Here is a 21,151-nt window from a genome sequence, read left to right as displayed (position 1 = left end):
TGTATAATGGTTACCATATTCTTAAATTTAGTTTGCTCTACTTGCAAGAATCCTTTGTTTTCTTTTGATTAGCAACTCTACAAATTTTGATCATTAATTGCTGGAAATTAAACTGGGTAGTTTAAAGTCCCTGTAGTGGTAGGGTGTACAAAGTAATTGAATAAAACTATGCTGGGTTGAAAGTAATGATCACGGTTTACTTAATTTCAATTTTACAGGTTACGCTTATTCCTGTATCTCTATTTGCCATGCTGTTGAAACTGCGAACAAAAAAATAGCTGCAATTGGAATTTATATGGCGCTTTAAAGTGCGTGTCTGGCTTTAGACTCAATAGATGTATTGTTGATGTGCATGTGAACATCGTCTAATCTCATCTACTGTTCCTGATGTGGCTTCCTGTACATTGGCGACACTAATCGCACTCAGCGACCGTTTTGCCGAACATTTGTGCTAGGTCCGCTAAGGCCTGCTGGATCTCTGGGGTTGCTGACCATTTTAACTTTTGCATTCCCATACTGACCTTTCTGACCTGGACCACTTCTATTTCCAGATTGAGGCCACGGACTATTGCGCTTTGGTAGCTTACAACCAAATGGTGTGAACTTAGAATGATCTAATTTTAAGCAACTACAAATCCCTCCCACTTTTTCTGCTCACTCCCCCATCCATATCAACTTATTACCTGCCCCATCTCTCTTCCAGTATCCCCAGTATCCCCTTTTCTCCCCCCCCCCCCCCCCCCTTTCCCCAAGAAGAGTCCCGGCCCAAAGCATCGCTAACCTGGTTTGAATTCATCAAAGCAGCTGTAGGAAATTCAATTTGTGTTTGGGAGTGAGGTGTCACGATCACAATCCAGCTATCCATCCCAACCTAGTAATTGCGTCATGTCAGCTTAGGTTGCTTGGGTGTGGTTCTAGGTGTGTGCCCTGAATATTAGTTACTTTGAAGTAGAGAGAGTTGCTCATTTCAGCATAAACTTTCCAGTTTTAAAATGGATAGGTCTGGGGAAATTGCACGTCATATTTTAGAAAATGATCACCTTCCCCTAATGAAATTGAAGATCTGTGGTAATCAGTTAAGTGATAGATTTTCATTATGTGCTCACCAAAGGAAAGTCTGGTATTGGTATAAAAAGAATTAGCATGATTTCGTATTAATTTGCCTGGAATATTTGCGGTCAATTTAGTGATTTTCAATTGGCCGGTTCAGTCCATTGCAGAATGTTTGTATTTGTTCTGAAGCAAGTGAGCATTGGGGATTTAAATGGTTGGTTTGAACTGTCATTTCCTTCCTTTGTCTGAACAGTGTCATTTTGAAAGAAATATTGGTAATGGCTACCTCTTGAATTTAGGGAATGTTGTGGGCAAAACGGATTTCGTACTAAGATCGGGAATGCAGTGAATTGTGTTAAGGGAAGTAAATGACAAATTGAGTGCAAAATTGAGTTTAACGTCTGAAACAGGATGAGGAAGTACGCCAATTGGCCCCTTCCTCTTGTTCTGCCAATCGTTAAGATCACGGCTGTGCATTCTTGGACTCAGTGCTGCTTTTCTACATTTGATGTCTCTTGTTTGTCTTGTAGTTTAGATGTTTTCAATCATTGTTTTGAATATTTTATATGATTTGCCCTCATGGTAATCTGTAAAGAAATTCCTCTACACCTTAATTTAGGATTCCCTTATTCTGAGGTCATGGTCCTGGTTCCAGATAGCATTGGGAAGAAATGTACTCTGTTACTTCCCACAGATCCAGGCCTAATTGTAGGATGTATTGCCTGCAGTAGGATGGGTGAAAAGATGGCTTTCAAGTTTCTTATTGTACGAAGGAACATGATGTACGAAATGGGACTTGACATAGCCTAATTTGATTGTTCATCTTACCACACCACCTATTGCTTCCATGAAGCCAATTCTGTATCCAATTAGCTAGCTCTCCCAGGATCTCAAGTGATCTAATCTTCCAGAGCAGCCTACCATACAGAAACTTATCAAAGGCATTGCTGAAGTCCATATAGACAACGTCTATTGCCTTGTGTAGGAAGGAACTGCAGATGCTGGTTTAAACTGAAGATAGACACAAAAGGCTGGAGTAACTCAGCGGCATCTCTGGAGAGAAGGAATGGGTGATGTTTTGGATTGAAATGGGGTGAAGAAGGGTCTGGACCCGAAATGTCACCCATTCCGTCTCCAGAGATGCTGCTTATCCCACTGCGTTACTCCAGCTTTTTGTGTCTATGGCCTTGACCTAGCCAACCTTCTTAGTTACTTCAAAGAAATCTCAAATCAGATTCATAAGACTATCTCCCACATACGGGCCGACAGATGGCGTAATGGGCTAAGTGTTCGGCTGGCAACCGAAAGGTAGCCGGTTCGAATCCCGCCTGGAATGCATACTGTCGTTGTGTCTTGGGCAAGACAGTAGGAAGGAACTGCAGATGCTGGTTTAAACTGAAGATAGACACAAAAGGCTGGAGGTAGCGGCATCCGGTGATGTTTCGATTGAATCCTGGACCCGAAATGTCAATTCTGTCTCCAGATACTGTCGTTACTTCAAAGAAATGATTCATAAGACTATCTCCCACATTCGGGGCGAAAGTACACGGTTCGAATCCCACCTGGAATGCATACTGTCGTTGTGTCCTTGGGCAAGACACTTCACCCACCTTTGCCTGTGTGTGAGTGATTGGTGATGGTCGGAGGGGCCCCGTAGACGCAGATTAGCAGCCACGCTTCCGTCAGTCTGCCCCAGGGCAGCTGTGGTTACAGAAGTAGCTCACCACCACCGAGTGTGACTGAGGAGTGAATGAATAATGCGATGTAAAGCGCCTTGAGTATCTAGAAAGGCGCTTTATAAATCCCATCCAATATTATTATATTATACAAAATCATGCTGATTATCCCTGACCAGTCCCCTGTCTGTCCAAATGTACATATCCTATCTCCCAAAAACCTCTCCAGTAACTTACCTACCATTAATGTTAGGCTCACTGTCTATAGTTCCCAGGCACAACCCTTCTTAAATAGTGACTCAACATTAGATACCTTCCAGTCATCCAGCAACACCTGTGTCTTTCATTTATCTATCTTTATGTGCCTTAGGACATTCAGCACCACCTCAAACATAATATGAACTATCCTCAAGACATCTCCATTAATCTTTCCAAGTTTCCTGGCCTTTGTGTTTTTCTCCATAGTGAAAATGGAAGAAAAGTGGTAGATTAAAAAAAAAAAGCAGTTTGGCTCTGATATTCAGTCTGAATGTTAATACCATTTTAATTATGTAAACCCTTGCTTTAACTGACCCATTTATAACGGATTTCTGTTATAAGGGGTGGACTTCTGCACGCCACTCCCGGCTCGCAAGCTGCAACAGCCAGTCTTTTTTTCACGTGATGCATGCAGCTGTTACACCTCAGGTTGTAGCTCCAGGGAACAGTGCTTTCCTCAGGCCGCCACCACCGATGGTCTGCGCTCGGTCACTGTGGGACTCCCCTCTCACCAGCGGTCGTCTCTTCTTGTTAGCCATCGCTTTGTTAGCCTCTGCTGTCGCTTCCTCCCGGTGCCCTGTCCACTTGGTCTCTTCCCCCGCAGATGCCAACGTACTCCACGTTGGAAGATATCGGCCGCTGCGGGGAAGGAGGAGGAGCCGGTGGTGAAGTGGGGAGCGGACTAAGCAACCAGTCAGAGGGGAGGGAGCCTCATGGTAACTGAGTGCGTTTTGTCTTTGTCAGCTTTTGGTAGAAAGCTGACAGCCGGGGTTACCATGCGAGTCGCAATAACTTCCACGTCAACCGGACCATGCAATGGCCGATGAAGGTCTTGCTGGTGCAGGCCAGCAGCAAGGGTTCCTAGTTTTAAGATAAAATGACACAAAGTGCTGTGGTAATTCTACAGACTGTATCAGTCTGAAGGGTCCCGGCGTCACCTATACATGTCCTCCAGAGATGCTGCCTGAGCCACTGAATTACTCCAGCACTTTGTGTTGTTTTGTGTATTAACCATCATCCGCAGTTTCAACTACAACCGTGACACAGAGCTGCCAAATAGTACGGATTTTCTGTATTTCGTAAGGAAATGCAATAAGAATACTGGAGGGAATGCTGTTGCATTGTTAAATGTGGATTAAAAAAATATCCAACCATAGATAATCGTAACAAGTCACTGCTGTACTGGTTGAGGTGCAATGAGCAGGTGGGAACAACCGAGATCAGCCCGTCTTACTGTTTCATTAACTATCGCCAATGGAAAATTAATAACCCGGTGAAATTGACTTAAGATCTTGCTGTTCAAAATGCAAGGATATTAAAAGTCATACTACCTCTAAAAATTGTAGCAGTTTAAATCTATTAGTATTTTAAATTTCAAGATCTGGATGATTATTTTTGTAAGCATTGATCTACCACAGTGCTTGGGGTTAAACATAGAAACATAGAAATTAGGTGCAGGAGTAGGCCATTCGGCCCTTCGAGCCTGCACCGCCATTTAATATGATCATGGCTGATCATCCAACTCAGTATCCCGTACCTGCCTTCTCTCCATACCCTCTGATCCCCTTGGCCACAAGGGCCACATCTAACTCCCTCTTAAATATAGCCAATGAACTGGCCTCAACTACCCTCTGTGGCAGAGAGTTCCAGAGATTCACCACTCTGTGTGAAAAAAGTTCTCCTCAACTCGTTTTTAAAGGATTTCCCCCTTATCCTTAAGCTGTGACCCCTTGTCCTGGACTTCCCTAACATCGGGAACAATCTTCCTGCATCTAGCCTGTCCAACCCCTTAAGAATTTTGTAAGTTTCTATAAGATCCCCTCTCAATCTCCTAAATTCTAGAGAGTATAAACCAAGTCTATCCAGTCTTTCTTCATAAGACAGTCCTGACATCCCAGGAATCAGTCTGGTGAACCTTCTCTGCACTCCCTCTATGGCAATAATGTCCTTCCTCAGATTTGGAGACCAAAACTGCACGCAATACTCCAGGTGTGGTCTCACCAAGACCCTGTACAACTGCAGTAGAACCTCCCTGCTCCTATACTCAAATCCTCTTGCTATGAAAGCCAACATACCATTTGCTTTCTTTACTGCCTGCTGCACCTGCATGCCTACCTTCAATGACTGGTGTACCATGACACCCAGGTCTCGCTGCATCTCCCCCTTCCCAATCGGCCACCATTTAGATAATAATCTGCTTTCCCGTTTTTGCCACCAAAATGGATAACCTCACATTTATCCACATTATACTGCATCTGCCAAACATTTGCCCACTCACCCAGCTGGAATCTCCATCTCTCCCTCTCTCCCTTCTCCAGGAAGAACTTGGCCCGAAACGACTCCTAATCCATTCCCTCCACAGATGCCGCCTAGGCCGCTGAGTTCCTCCAGCACTCTGTTTTTTTATTTAACTGAAATTGAAGATAGATAGATGAAATTGAAAAAGCTGGAGTAACTCAGTGGGACAGGCAGCGACTCTGGAGAGAAGGAATGGGTGACATTTCGGGTCGAGACCCTCCTTCAGACAATCACAAGTACTCTCACCGACGAGAGTTCAGTTCAGTCTGAAGAAGGGTCTTGGCCATAAACGTAACCCATTCCTTCTCTCCAGAGTTACTGCCTGTCCCGCTCCAGGTTTAAACAGAGCGCTATCAGTTTAACTCGTGGGAATTTAAACGAATAGCTGTCAGCTGCAGCACTATGGGTTCTAAATACCGACTGGAGCGCTATGGGCTTTACACATAGCGCTATGGGTCACAGACTGTTCGGGAAAATTCTCGTATAACAATGACTCTTTGGAATTCTCTTTCTCAGTGGAAGTTGCGCCTTTGATTATTTTTCAGGCAGTGGTAGAATTCTGGATAAGCCCAGTGGTGAAAGGTTACCAGTGGGATTGCAGTTACCAGTGGAATTGGCCTTGATTTTACAGAACGGTGGGTGGGCTCAAGGGGCAGAGAGGGAGGGGAGGGAGAGAGGGAGAAGGAGAGAGGTGGGGAGGGAGAAAAAAAGGAAGGGTGAGAGGGGGAGGGAGATAGAGGGAGAGGGCAGAGACTGAGACATGAGAGCAGGTTGAAAAAAACAAAGATAACAAAAGCTGTTGGAGGCAGCTACCTTGCATAACACTCTACAAGTGAGAAAGCAGGGAGATACGGGGTAGTTACATAGATCTGTTTTGCCTTGTTTGTGTTGTTAACGTGTGCCCACAAAAAACAACAAATAGCATGCAGGAAGCATTTTGAAATTTTCAGGAAATACCATCAAATTCTAGGAAATTCAGGGGAAAAAATTGAGGTCTGGAGGCACTGGGATTAGTTGACCTTGAAGGGGCATTTACACTTTGTTTTTATGTTGGCAATAGAGGTAAGGTATGTGATTTGAGAATAATGTATCGTCTATGGGAGGAGGGGGGGGGGGGGGGGGGGGGGGAGTACGACTAACTCAACACCGCTGCTAAAATGGCACTGTTAAATGCGCAAAGTTCAAAAAAACAAATGAACTGCAAATAAACTGAAAAAAATACAGATTCTCTGATGTTTTGTGCTTGGGAGCTTGTGTGCGTTACGCAGGCAACCAGGTGGTATTACTGTGTTTAAACAATAAAGTGAAGAAATGCGCCATTTCAATTACAGAATTGTTTAGGCCTTTGGGTTTTATTGCACAAATGAGATGAGGAAGTAGCCTGCCTGGATTTGGGGATTATTTCTGTCTGTAGTGCACAGTCATTGGGCGGGGCATCATTCGACAGCAGTGAGTCATTATGAATTAATCATGGTGACATTTATTTCCACCGAAAGCATGTAAGGGCGTTGTTATATTGATGTTCCTTTCAAGTAGAATCTCGCTATCACACCTGTGCCATTGATTATAGGTAATTTAACTGCACTACAAATATTGCACACGGATCTCTTGGCCTTGTCTAAACTTTAAATGCAATCTGAATAAATAGTTGCACTTCTGTAGCATTCTGGTAATATTCTAAACTTTACAGTCCCATGTATTAAAAGTTCAAGTTCACATTTATTGCCACAGTGGAATTTGATTTACCGTGCAGCCACACAATTAAAAAAAGCACAATACACAATGGAATATAACATGAACATCCACCACAGTGGAATCAACATGCTTCACTGTGGTGGAAGGCAATAACATTCAGTCAGTCAGTCCTCCACCTTTGTTCATCCGCTGCCCAACAGAATATATTGGTTGTGGTCCAACAGAATATATTGTTTCTAGGAAACTCATTCAAAAATGAGCACGCCAAAGTTAGCGAAGTTACAGTGCCCTCCATAATGTTTGGGATAAAGACCCATCCATTTTTTATTTGCTTCTCTACTCCACAATTTGAGATTTGTAATAGAACAAATCACATGCAGTTAAAGTGCACATTGTCAGATTTTAATAAAGGCAATTTTTATACATTTTAGTTTCACCATGTAGAAATTACCGCAATGTTTATATATAGTCCCCCTATTTCAGGCACCATAATGTTTGGGACACAGCAATGTCATGTAAATGAAAGTAGTCATGTTTAGTATTTTGTTGCATATTCTTTGCATGCAATGACTGCATGAAGTTCATGGACATCACCAGTTGCTGGATGAATTCCCTTGTGATGCTCTGCCAGGCCTGTATTGCAGCCATCTTTAGCTTATGTTTGTTTTGGGGGCTAGTCCCCTTCAGTTTTCTCTTCAGCATATAAAAGGCATTTTCAATTGGGTTTAGATCGGGTGATTGACTTGGCCAATAAAGAATTGACCATTTTTTAGCTTTGTTGCTTTAGCAGTATGTTTGGGATCATTATCTTGCTGTAGAATGAGCTGCCGGCCAATGAGTTTTGAGGCATTTGTTTGAACTTGGGCAGATATGATGTGTCTACACACTTCACAATTCACTAAGCTACTACCATCAGCAGTTGTATCATCAAAGAAGATGAGTGAGTCAGTACCTTCAGCAGCCATACATGCTAAGGCCATAACACCCCCACCTCCGTGTTTCACTGATGAGGTGGTATGCTTTGGATCTTCGGCAGTTCCTCCTCCATACTTTGCTCTTGCTGTCACACCGATATAAGTTAATCATCGTCTCATCTGTCCACAAGACCTATTTCCAGAATAAGCAAATTCAGTATTCTGATTGCGCGTGCCCAGGTCATAGGTCACTGGTTATACATATTACCGGCATCTGTGGTGCTGCGATGAAAGCAGGCTGTTTGCGTTTAGTAAGCTCACCAGTGCTCTTTCTTCTTAATGATGTTCCAAACAGTAGATTTTGCTAAGCCTGAGGTTTGGCTGATGTCTCTAACAGTTTTATTCTTGTTTGACTTATTGTTTATTCTTCTTTGACTTTCATTGGCACATTGGTCCTCATGTTGATAAACAGCAATAAAAGTTTTCAAAGGTGATGGAAAGACGGAAGGCACTGTATTTATGCAATTTTGGGTGCTTGAAAGTCAATAAGTCGCCAAACAAGATTGAGTTTTCCCAGGTTACACAAAAAAGCTGGAGAAACTCAGCGGGTGCAGCAGCATCTATGGAGCGAAGGAAATGGGCAACGTTTCGGGCCGAAACCCTTCTTCAGACTGATCGGGGGCGGGGGTGGGTGGGGACAAGAAAGGGAAAAGGAGGAGTAGCCAGAAGGCTGGGGGATGGGAGGAGACAGCAGGGGGGCTGAGGAAGGGGAGGAGACAGCAAGGACTAACAAAATTGGGAGAATTCGATGTTCATGCCCCCGGGGTGCAGACTCCCCAAACGGAATATGAGGTGCTGTTCCTCCAATTTCCGGTGCTGCTCGCTGTGGCCATGGAGGAGACCCAGGACAGAGAGGTCGGAGGCGGAGTGGGAGGGGGAGTTGAAGTGCTGAGCCACCGGGAGGTCGGCTTGGTTATTGCAGACCGAGCGGAGGTGTTCGGCGAAACGATCGCCCAACCTCCGCTTGGTCTCACCGATATAGATCTGCTGACATCTAGAGCAGCGGACGCAATAGATGAGGTTGGAAGAGATGCAGGAGTTTGAGTTTTCCCACAAAAATTGAGTTTTCCCACTTGTGTCAACCGTTTTATGCCACTCACTATACAGAATCATGCACGGAATTGTTCCAACAATTGATAGAGAAATGGGCCCATGGTATGTGAATTTTCTTACTAACATTAAATTTATTTTACACTGCGTTGGTTAAAACGTGTGCACATTTAATATTGACTAGGTTTCCAGGTGGTTTTGGGAATCTTGTGGTGGTTAGGTCGCTTGTGTTTGGAAGCAAGCCAATTCTTCATCAGTCCTTTATGTGAACTTGCTGGAACAGTGGTTGGTGACTTGCTAAACTGTAGTTATTTACAGATAATTTCTACATATTTTGTTGTACCTCATCACCTTGGGTTCTGATGCAGTACTTAATTTGTGTTTTAAGGGCTTAATCAAAATGTGTGAGAGTTACCAAATGGTTATTGAAGTCAATAACACGAATTTGCAATATTTTTTCTACCACAGGATCAAATTGCCTTCACTATGGTTTGCTCAGCCTACTTTGAGAGGGTTTATCGAGCTGTGAACATTTTGACTCCAACTTTACAAAAGCTCTTCTGATTTATTTTATGTGTACTAATTGCATGCCATATAAGCAAGACATCAGGACGATTGTTGCATTCCTCTGTTAGCTGATCTAGGTCAGTGACAGTTACTAAGTTTAGACTTGATATGCAATTAAATTTAAATTGAATTGGGGGGGGATTGTAAAATATTCAGGATTCCCTTTCCTCATTACAATGAAAGAGTGCACAAGAGATTTACTAAGGCCTGGATAAGATAATCCATTTGTTAAGATTCTCAAAACACTGGAGCTCCTCAATCCCCAACGAATTGGAGAGATAGCATTGTCCTGGTAAGTTAAATAGAAGGCACCAATACTTATGCAAAAGATTTAATACAAAATTATAGTTTCCAGGTCCAATGTGGACATTTTTAATAAATGTATTCTAACAGTTCAATAGGATGTATTAGGATAGAACACAAAGTTTGCCTATTAAAGTATGTGCTTGGATTGGCCTGCATTTGCACTGTTTGAGTCCATTGGAAGCGGGTATTGCAGTGCATTTAGTTACTTGAGTTTGGTTCCCACTATGGGAGCTGTGGAATTTAAGTTATAAATAACCTGGATTTAAAAAATTTCTGGCAATGCTGACCGCAAAATTGCTAGTCATAAAACCCTCTGGTTAAGTAATGTCATTCTGCCATCCTTAAGACTCCAGGCTCACTAATCTGTATACTTCCTAAATAGCTTCAGCTAGCCACTCAGTTGTACCATTACTGTTACAGTTGTAAATGACTTTACACAATATATTCCAGCCTCCAAGACGCAAGGTGATCAAGGTTAATCAGACAAATGGCTTTCTTTTGCACACTGTCCTGGACCTAAGATCTGTCCTTATGAATGTTGATACCACGGTTTCTGCAGTTCTAAATTTTTGTCATTCCACAGTTTGCTAAAGAGTTGCATCCTATTTTTTGTACCCATCTCTGCCCTTTTTCTATTTAGACTGTTATCATGTTGACAATCCTGGTCTGACCCATTTGATTCAGTTTTGTTCATTGTAGCTGGAACATTAGCTTTACACATTTGAGCATACTGATTATTGGTACTGAGTAAATCAAGTATGGAGGAGCATGAAACTGATTGCTTCTGACAGTTCATACAAAGATCTTGCTCTCCATGTGACCAAGCCTCATCACATAGGTATTTCTATCGTAAGCTAGACTGAGTTGTGTCTTATTTCCAGCTAGCTCTAATGCCCACTAAGGTCTTAGTTCTAATTGGAGATATTTTAGAGTGGTCTCATTCTTATTTCAACGCAGTCAACTGGCCTGTCTTGTAATTTCCTTTGTAATGCAGCACTAAACAAGTGCTTTATCCTACAATGTTCATGTGAACCACCGAGTTAACCATCCACACTAACCATCCCATTTTTCACTTCCGTAGCAAGTGCTCATGCTTATTTCTTAAATGATGTATGTAACTGCCTCAGTGCATTCCAAATGTATACTACTACCCTCTAGATTAATCCGATCTCAATTTGTTCCAGACTTTGCTGCACTGATGTTAAGTTTGCTGGAACATAATTACCTGACTGTCCTTGAATAAGGATATTGCATTTTCTGCCCTTTAGTAATCGGGCGCCTTGCCTTTGAGCAGTTTGGAATGCGTGTCATAGGTCCCTTGGGATATGTCTGTCTATTATGCATGTAATACATCCTCCTTTGTAATATCTAGAACATCCCTGCCTCTTTCCCTGAATTCCACAACTACAAGTCTTTCTCCTTGGTAAATAAAATGAGATATTTATCAAGGATCTCACCACTTACCTGATTCCACCCATAGATTGTCTTGGCCCATAATATCCCTGGTTACCTTCTTGATATTTCTATACTTGGGAGAATCTTGAGATTTTCCCTAATCATGTTTACCAGTAATATTGTGACAGTGAAAAAACAATCAAACCATTCTTTCTTGGCCCCTCTTTGCCTTCCTACTTTCTTTTCGAGATACTTCTTTTCACATGATCTACTCCAGACTGTTTCATGTTTTCAGTACCCTATGCCAGCCATGCATTTTGTTTGTTGAACGTTTGATATATTTTGCCATCCAGAGTCCCCTTGACCGGCTTCCTTACTTTTCACCCTTATGGGAACATATTTGCCCTATTCTCAACAATCTCCTTTTTATGACTTGCACTTCTCAAATGTACACTTACCTGCAAGTAGCTGTTCTTTGGGCTTTTTTTGCACTTTTTTTATTTATTGAATGTTTTTATTTTGTTCATTATATTATCTATTGAGTACTGTGTTTATAAATCTGTCGTGCTGCTGTAAGTAAGAATTTCATTCAGTACACATGACAATAAAAAAAACGTGACTTTTTGCGAGATCATGTTTTATAATATTGAAACAAGTTTTCTTTCTCTTCCCGTTCCCCCTCCCCATCACAAATTAAGCACCTTAATTTCTAGAACACGCTTATCGCTTTTCAGAATTATCTTGAAACTTATTTAATGAAGCGCAGATGATTCGGCTATATGTCTTGTCTGGCTTTAGTCCCCTAGGTGAGGTCCAATACTATCCCTTCTGTCTACATGCTGGCTCAAACGGCTCTGCTGTGTGCAATTTAAAAGAAAATCCACCCTACTATTCCTATCATGTTAATGCAATCCCTGTTAATATTGGGAAAGTTGATATTTCCTATTACCGTGACTCTATTGCATGGATGCATTGTGTTTGCAAGTTGGCTTCTCTTTCTCCTGTTGACTGTTGGTAAACCTGTAACTACAGCAAAGTGGTTGCCCTTTTTTTTTTAATTTCTAAGCTCCACCCAAATGCGATGATTTGAACATTTTCTGGCCTATCCTCACTACTGAATATAGCAGTGAGCCCTCACTTTCTTCCATATCATACTTGGAGCATTCTTACCATGAAAGGTTGAGTCACCAGTCTTGTCATTTCAACAATGTCTTGGTAATTATTTTGAAATGATGATTGATGCTCTTGTTCATTTGCCTTACCAGACAATCTTTTTGCTTTCAAAGTAGAATGCAATTTAGCCATCCAATCCTCTCAAGTACATTTACGTGCTCATGTCTGGACTGACCTAGTTTATCTATATTTGACTACCTTTCTAACCCACCCCCCAACTGTACATGTACTCTGCCCCATTCATTTCCAAATTAATTTAAAACTAATGGCATGAACACACCTCACAACTACGATGTTTGGTCCATTTTGTTCACATTCTGCCCGTATGGGTCCCATAATTCCCAGGAACAGCCCCAAATGATCCAAAAACACAAAATCCTGGTTTGAGTTCACAAGTGCATGCCGCTCCAGGCATACCTAAAAGAGGTGCCTACGTGAAACAACACAGAACTTTCCAAATGTTGAACTGTTTTAATGTGTAAACAGTGAAGTGTGCTGCAAAAACTGACAAGATTAGGCTCTATCATCTAGACGAATAGGGTTTAACCAAGTTGCCTGACCAAACTAACCATACATGCCTGTGCCACTATAAACTCTTCCTATCCATGTAGTTGTCCCAATTGTCTTTTAAATGTTGTGACTGTACCTGCATCTACCACTTCTTCTGACAGCTTGCTCCATATGTTCAGAGCCTCTATATGGAAAATGCTGACCCTTAGGTCCCTTTTTAAAGATTTTTTTCAACTCTTGCCATAAACCCATGCCCTCCCTTACTCTGGGATAAAAGACTGACTATACGCCTTTTATGCAGCTCTAAGGTCACCGATCAGCCTCCTGCGCCCCAGTGATTCAGCTTAAAAGTGGAATTTGCGTTTGTTGTTGTGTAATAGGTTGCTTGATGAGATGTGCCCTTGCACCTTGTCATAATTATAACTTGAATTGATATCTGACAGTTGTGGCAAGCATGTGATTCTTAGTAGGAGTACACATTTGAAGGTCTTGTACTGGTTCTGGCCCCTCAGGAATTCCTAATACTGGTATGAGATTAATGCAACACAGAAAGTGGAACATGTTCTTCTAATTGTGGATATCAGGACATAAACCAGTCTCTATTTTAGGCAGCATTGTGCTTATTGGTGCTTATATAAATTATTTTATTGGAGATTATGTGGGAAGTTTTTGCCCAGAACAGTTTTGTGAGTGATTTGTATTTGCTCAGTAATATATGTTTCTGCATTTAAACAACTATCAGTGCTTTTTGAAAAGCTTTGGCTCTAATGATTGTACAGGTTCTTCCCTGGTTATGAATGGCTGGCTTACACATGGCCTGTATATACAAACATGCGTTTATTGGACGTCCATTGGAGTGGATGAGATGAGTTTGTCATGTACTGCAGTGTTGCAAGCATCTTCTGCTGGGAGTGGCACATTTCCCTGTATTTTTTTCTTCGCTACAAGTAGTTTGTCTCTGGGGTGACCTGTCAGAGGTACATCTGGAGGCAGGAACAGTAACAACATTTAAGATGTATTTGTACAGGTATTTGTGAATGAGCAGAGCATAAAAAGATATGGAATTGATGCAGGCAAAAGGGATTCATGTAGACGGCCAGAGCGGTCAGCATAAATGCTGAAGGGTGTTTTTCTCTGCTGTTCATGAGATTGATTCTAAATTTATTCTACTTGGAGCAAAATTGATTAATCCTTAAAGCAAGTGTTTTACTGGTATATAGTTTAATAGTGAAGCTGTTCTGTGTGCTGAAGCAAAGTTGCTTTAGGTGCTTGACCAATATGGAAGTGCTGTACTTGACATCTAACAGACAGCAAATTGCGAAAAAGCCTATCATGTCTGGGACTAAAATTACAGGCAAATTACAATGAGTTGCATGTTGAGAATTATTTTTTGATGGGAATAATCAAGTTCAGTGGTCAAAACCATGTAAAATTAATAGCTTTTGATTTTAACGTATTTGGGTTAGTAAAATGTAGCATAATTCTTGTCCATTTTGATTTTTTGTTCTGTATAATTCAGCATGTTGGCTCCCTTGTGTATATTAATGGAAACTTTTGTAATTTTTAGTGTAAAAATACAGCATGGAAACGAGCCCTTCGGCCCACCAAATTCACTCTGGCCATTGATCATTATTACATTTCTTCATCCATTCCCCACACGCAAGGGGTAAATTTACAGAGGCCAATTTACCTACACACCCGCATGTCAGTGTGATGTGGGAGATAACTGGTGCACCTGGAGATAACTCTTAAACAGAGCTGCCAAGTAGTACGGATTTTTCGTGTTTCGTACGGAAATGCAATAAGAATACTGAAATACGATTTTGCGTTGTTAAATACGGAGCTAAAAAAAAATGCCCATAGATTATCGTAACAACGAGTCACTGATTTCCCATTGCCGAGGTGCAGTGGGCGGGTGGGACTTCCTACTTTTTTTCTGGAGGTGAATATCATGCCTGTAGGAGTTGTATCGAGCCTGGGTTCTTCTTCAATAGGAAGGAACTGCAGATGCAGTTGTCTTTGCATAATGTCAAATGATTCCGGGAATGCCGAGGTGAGAGAAGGAGCGAGAGAGAGATGGGGGGGGGGGAGGAGGAGGAGAGCGAGAAAGAACGAGATATAGAGAGATTACAGCGATGTTACCAAATGACTTTCGATGATAAACTTCTGGACAAATGCAAGAACGCAGCGATGACATAAAATACACAATAAACTGTATTACAAATACACAATAAACAAGTTATGCATTCTTGTACTCTTACATGAGTATGACCGCACATATTAAAAAAATATATTTTTATTCAGCAAAATGGCACCTCAGCAAAATACTAATTTTCAGGTACTAGAATACTGAAATGCTCTGACAAAACTTGGCAGCTCTGCATAGAACCACAGAGAACGTGTAAACTCCAGACGAATAGCATTCATAGACAGCATTGAACCCAAGTGAGGCAGTGGCTCTACCAGCTGCGCCACTGAGTTACCTTAATGTAATGCTAAATGAAATTAAGCTGACATTTTTAGGATTGAAAACGAGAAAAGCAACCACTGGAAGGCTGCATGGCATCGGAAAAGTATCGGAACATCGCTCAAGTCCTAAATGATTTTCTAGTTAATTTGAGTATGGAGTATTAGTGCAAATGATTTGTTGATGTTTGGATGGTAAAACTTGTGACATCTATTATTCAAACATTTGTTTTGCATAAAATATTGAAATGGTAAACTTGCAAAACTGTGGTAATTGTCATTCAATACATTGGCGTTGTAACAAGTATTGACCAATACGCGCATTTCCTTGTCCAACAGAAATGGTCGAATCAATGAAGAATGTAGCTGGTATGGATGTGGAGTTGACGGTTGAGGAAAGGAATTTGCTGTCTGTGGCCTACAAAAATGTCATTGGAGCACGGAGAGCATCCTGGAGGATAATCAGCAGTATTGAGCAGAAGGAAGAGAACAAAGGTGGAGAGGAGAAACTAAAAATGATACGTGAATACAGACAGACGGTGAGGCCAGTGATTTGTTATTGTTTACAAATTGTGGATGTGTGGCATTTGTTTGCAGTAAATAATTTGCTTGACATGCTGATTTCTCAATGTCCAATCGTCTAGCCATTGAGTTTGATTTTTTTAATACATAGACGTATCTTAAAATTCTGTTCAATTTTATTTTCATTGTCCAGTGCAAAGGTTCCTTGGAGAAAATGCAGGAAAAAATGGCAGGTGAGATGATGGTGAGGGCCCTGCCAGATTTGGTTGAAAAGGGACTATTCCAACGCTGGGATTGTCTAGGCAGCCATTCTGTCAGAGCAACTGGTGGAAATCTTGATAACGTCCTTAAAACTTGAGCGTTATTTCAAAAGGAGAAAAAAGTGTTGTTGAGATATATCACAGAAATTCCTCAAGTTATATATCTGAGTTTGTCCCATTTACCTGTGTGTGGCCCATTTCCCTTCGCACCTTGTCTATCCATGTACCTGTCTTTCGAATGTTGTAATTTACTTGCCTCTACCACTTACTCTCGCAGCTCTCAACACATATCCACTACTGTCTGTATTGAAAAGGTTGCCTTTCATATCCACTTTAAATCATTCCCCTTGCCTTAAATCTATGCCCAGCCCCTGTCCTGGTAAAATGATGGTGAGCATCCATCATATATACGCCTCTCATAATTTTATATCTCTTTAAGAATAAGATTGCTCCATAGGCTCCTACACTCTTGGGGGAGGAGATGGGGGAGAGCCCCAGCCTTAGCAGTCTGAAACTCAAACCCTCCAGTCCTATTATCTTTGTGAACCTCTCCGGCACCATTTCCAGCTTAATTACATAATAATTAATTGGGCCGAAGAGTCTGTTTCCACACTGTATCACTCTATGTACTTGTACCGTGGAAGGTATCTGTTCTACTCAGTCCTGCCCTTGTTTATCTTTCCAAAATGTATCACTTTACACTTATCAAAGTTAAATTCCATCTGTCAATCCTTGGCCCACATTCTCAGTTGATCTAGATCCTATTCAAATATTCGCTCATTGTCCATTCTACCACATAATTTGGTGTCATCCACAAACGTGCTAACCCCAGCTTACGGCTTCTGACTTTGAATTTACAAGTGAGGCATAATGGGCTACTCTACCAATTAGTTCAACATCATATCAGCACCTATAGGATGACAACCTTTTTAATTGTTATTCCATCTACATATTTCCGCCTTCCAAGATTAGTGTGGCCGCAGTGTATGATTTGCATCCCTGCAACCTCTACCATCTAAAATAACATGGGTAGCAGGTATGTGGATAAGCCACTGCCATTAAATTCCCCTCAAATTACACACTTCCTGACGTTGCAATATATTGTGTTCTCATCAAAAATACTCCAGTGCCTCACCTTTGAAAGCAATTTGGTGTACTGTTGTCATGTATACTGAGATAAAATGGAAAATGATTTGGGCCCTTTCAGGAAAATTAAATGGATACAATCAAACCACACACAAGTACAAGAGTTAGTGCAACAAGAAAAATGCCAGAGTGGAGAATATTACAACTGCAACGAATTGCCAGGTGGTAGTAGCAAAGTAGAACCTTGCAAGTTTAGTGATTGCCTTTTAAGCTATACTAGACCGTTGGGTCCCATCCCCTTGGTGGAGGGGGGGGGGTGTCGGCATCACGCACACACTAACCGCCCCCACACACACTACCCCCCCCGAATATTAATATTATTAATTTGTTCCTTTTGCCCCATCCCCCGCCCTATCCACTCTCGCATAACCCCCAACTGCGCAGGCGCGGCTCGAGAGGGCGTGGGGTAGAGAGGGAGGGGGAGGGGGAGGGGGGTGGGGAGGGCTGGTTCCCAAACGCAATAGTCCACCACTCACCCATGGGTCCCAATATTCACCACTCCCTAGAGAGGGGGGGGGGGGGGGGGGCAGAGAAGGAGGGTCCTCTTTCTTCCCCCCCCCCCCCCCCCCCCCCCCCCTCTCTCTTCACCGGGGTGGGGGTAGAGGCAGCACCTATCCAGGTCATAGAGCAGGCCTCCCCACTGGGCCCAAGCTAGGCTGTGGCCGGCATGGACCGATCTGAGGGTGGTGAAAAGCAGCAGAGGGCTGGCCGATCGTGGCTTCTGCGAGTTCTCTCTGCAATTCCCTGGTTAACTCATCCCCTAACTAAACCACCCCTTCCCCAGGTACCTTCCCCTGCAACCGCAGAAGATGCAATACCTGTCCCTATATCTCCTTCCTCGATTCTGTCTAGGAACCCCGACAGTCCTTTCAGGTTAGGCAGAGGTTCACTTGCACCTCCTCCAACCTCATCTACTGTATCTGTTGTTTAAGATGTGGACCCTTATACATCGGTGAGACCAAACGTAGACTGGGCGACCGTTTAGCTGAACACCTTTGTTCAGCCGCTCTGAATCTACCTGATCTCCCAGTTGCTAAACACTTTAATTCTCTTTCCCATTCCCACACAGGTGGGAATGTCCTAGGTCTCCTCCATTGTCAGAATGAGGCGAAATGCAAATTGGAGGAACAGCATCTCATATTTCGCTTTGGCAGCTTATAGCCCAGTGGTATGATTATTGATTTATTTCACTTCAGGTAGCCCCGGCATTCCCTCCCTCTATTTCTTCCCCACCCAAGTCGCACTAGCTTCTTGTTTTCACCCAACAAACAGCTAACAATTGCCCGATTCCTTTATCATCGTTACTTTTTTTTGCATCTCTCTGCATTATCGTCTATCTCCCTTATCCATAACCAGTCTGAAGAAGGGTCTCGACCCGATACATCACCCTTCCTTCTCTCCAGAGATGCTGAGTTACTCCAGCTTTTTGTGTCTATCTTCGTTCTAAACCAGCATCTGCAGTTCATCCCTGCACTATTTTACTGTTAATGTACTATCAGTAAGACTGTGATCAAGATGAAATCTTGGTATGCAAGGAATTTGTGGCTGGGAATGCTGAACACGAGCTGGTGGAAGAGATTTATGGGGAAAGCATCTGATTTGAAGGTTGCTGAGTATTAGATGAATAAATTCCAACATCCTGTTGCTCTGGTTGATGTTTAGCATATAGGTTTCAGTTAAATTATGACGGCAGGTCCTTTTTTTAGAAATTCATATGGTTTATAATCCACCATAGCTATGTAACATTAGTACTTCACAATATTTTGTGTAGTGCAGAATCCCTGCCTATGTACATGATCTTGTTGCTCTGAGTTAATAACCATTGTGATCTCTTGTTGGTGTATGGGAGTGAATTTAGTTAGCTTTAGTACAATGGGACAATTATCTTTTTTTTTCCACACGGGCAAAAATTCAGTGTCTTCTGGTGTTTTCCTTCCTCCTTCCTTACCCTTCCTTTGGGTTGTGAAACTTTTTTTTGCAAACTTGCATTTTACATGTTTCTTTCCAAATTCAGTTAGTACTTGTGGGATTTACAGATCACAATATGGCAGAATAATGCAGAGCGTATCCAAACTAGCATTTAGTGGATGGCTGATACAGGTTGTACTTTGTGTGGAGCTGAGACATTGGACCAAGAATATCCTTAGATTTTGAGAAGCTGCTTATAATTAAGTATTTGTTGAAGTTTCTTCCCATATTCCTTTTGTGATAATTTTCACTTGCTGATCTAATTAGAAGGGTAGTTAAACTTGACTAAATATATGTTGCTATGTTAGTGAAACTCCATTTGGAACATTGGGAAATGGTTTGATTATTCATTTGTCTTCAGTTTGGAAATATTTTAACATTTCCGTTCAAGAAATCAAAAGTAAATTTTCTGATCCCTTGCACAGCAATTACTGCAGACTTTTGGTTTAATTTGAAACCGGCTTTAAGCTGCTGTGCCGTTCTGCTGCCTCACAGCTGAGTTTGATCCTGACCTGTGAAGTTTTCTTGTTCTCCTCGACCAATGGCATGTTTCTTTCCATATCTGAAACATGTTAGTAGTTTAATTGGCTATTGTAAATTAGCGTTTAGTTTGGCAAAAAGAACCCAGGATGAATCGATGAATATGAGATAATAGGTTGCAGAGTTAGAGGACAAGAGAGGGATAGACTGAGTTGATTTATCTACTGGGACAGGCATGTGCCCTGACACAAATACCCTGTCGAAATCTGATAGAAATTGAGCTGTTTTGACTCCTGCTTGGTAGAAATCAAATCGAGTTTAAAAATGCGTGGCATTTTCCCCATTCCGTTGACTGCCTGCGGGAATTTAATTGGCTATTGAGATGTTCAACTGAAGCAGGTGGGAGATCCATATTAATACCTTCTAATCTGCATCTGTGCTCAATGGATGAGATCACTATGTACTGGATGCCATGAAAATGGAAAGGGTGCAGAAACATTTCATGAGGATGTTGCCTGGACTGGAGGATTTAAATTAAAATGAGGAATTGGATAGGCTGAGATTTTCCTGCAGCTGATGGTATATACCTTTGAGGTATATAAAATCATATTGTGTGTAGATCGTGTGAACAGTTTGTGAACAGTCAGTCTTTTTTCTCAGGGTAGAGGAGTCAATTAGAGGGCTTCGACGAGGTGAGAAAGAAAAAAGATTAGAAGATTTGCGGGGCAACATTTTCACAAATTGGGTGCTGGATATATGGAACGTGCTGCCAGTGTCAGCCATGGAGGCGGGTACAATTACAATGTTTAAAAAAGATTTAGACATACCTGGATAAGAAAGTTTCATAGGGAAGATACACAAAAAGCTGGAGTAGCTCAGCGGGACAGACATCATATCTGGAGAGAAGGAATGGACGACGTTTCGGGGCGAGGCCCTTATGAGCCGAGTATAGGAATATTGATTAGCTTGAGTAAACATTTTGTCAATATAGAAACATAGAAAATAGGTGCAGGAGTAGGCCATTCGGCCCTTCGAGCCTGCACCGCCATTCAATATGATCATGGCTGATCATCCAACTCGGTATCCTGTACCTGCCTTCTCTCCATACCCCCTGATCCATTTAGCCACAAGGGCCACATCTAACTCTTAAATATAGCCAATGAACTGGCCTCAACTACCTTCTATGGCAGAGAGTTCCAGATATTCACCACTCTCTGTGTGAAAAATGTTTTTCTCATCTCAGTCCTAAAGGATTTCTCCATGGAGGAGTTGTGCGTGAAATGAAGCTTGTGGGACACCCAGCACTAAAAATTACTTGAAATTGGCTTGGTTCATTTACTGCTTAAATTAAAGT

At 42.0% G+C, this 21,151-nt stretch overlaps 1 protein-coding gene across 1 annotated transcript in view; it reads left to right on the top strand.

The window, feature by feature from the left end:
• ywhae1 (tyrosine 3-monooxygenase/tryptophan 5-monooxygenase activation protein, epsilon polypeptide 1) overlaps positions 1 to 21,151 on the top strand; it is a 48,825-nt gene that overhangs the window by 12,243 nt on the left and 15,431 nt on the right. Inside the window, exon 2 of the mRNA XM_055657761.1 lies at positions 15,761 to 15,960. Coding sequence (XP_055513736.1) covers positions 15,761 to 15,960 — 200 coding nt within the window. The remainder of the gene's footprint in view (positions 1 to 15,760; positions 15,961 to 21,151) is intronic.

This window comes from Leucoraja erinacea, chromosome 28 (genome assembly GCF_028641065.1).
Source record: "Leucoraja erinacea ecotype New England chromosome 28, Leri_hhj_1, whole genome shotgun sequence".
NCBI lineage: Eukaryota > Metazoa > Chordata > Chondrichthyes > Rajiformes > Rajidae > Leucoraja > Leucoraja erinaceus.
The sequence above is the reverse complement of the archived record's forward strand: the minus strand, read 5'-3'. Positions and strand labels throughout refer to the sequence as shown.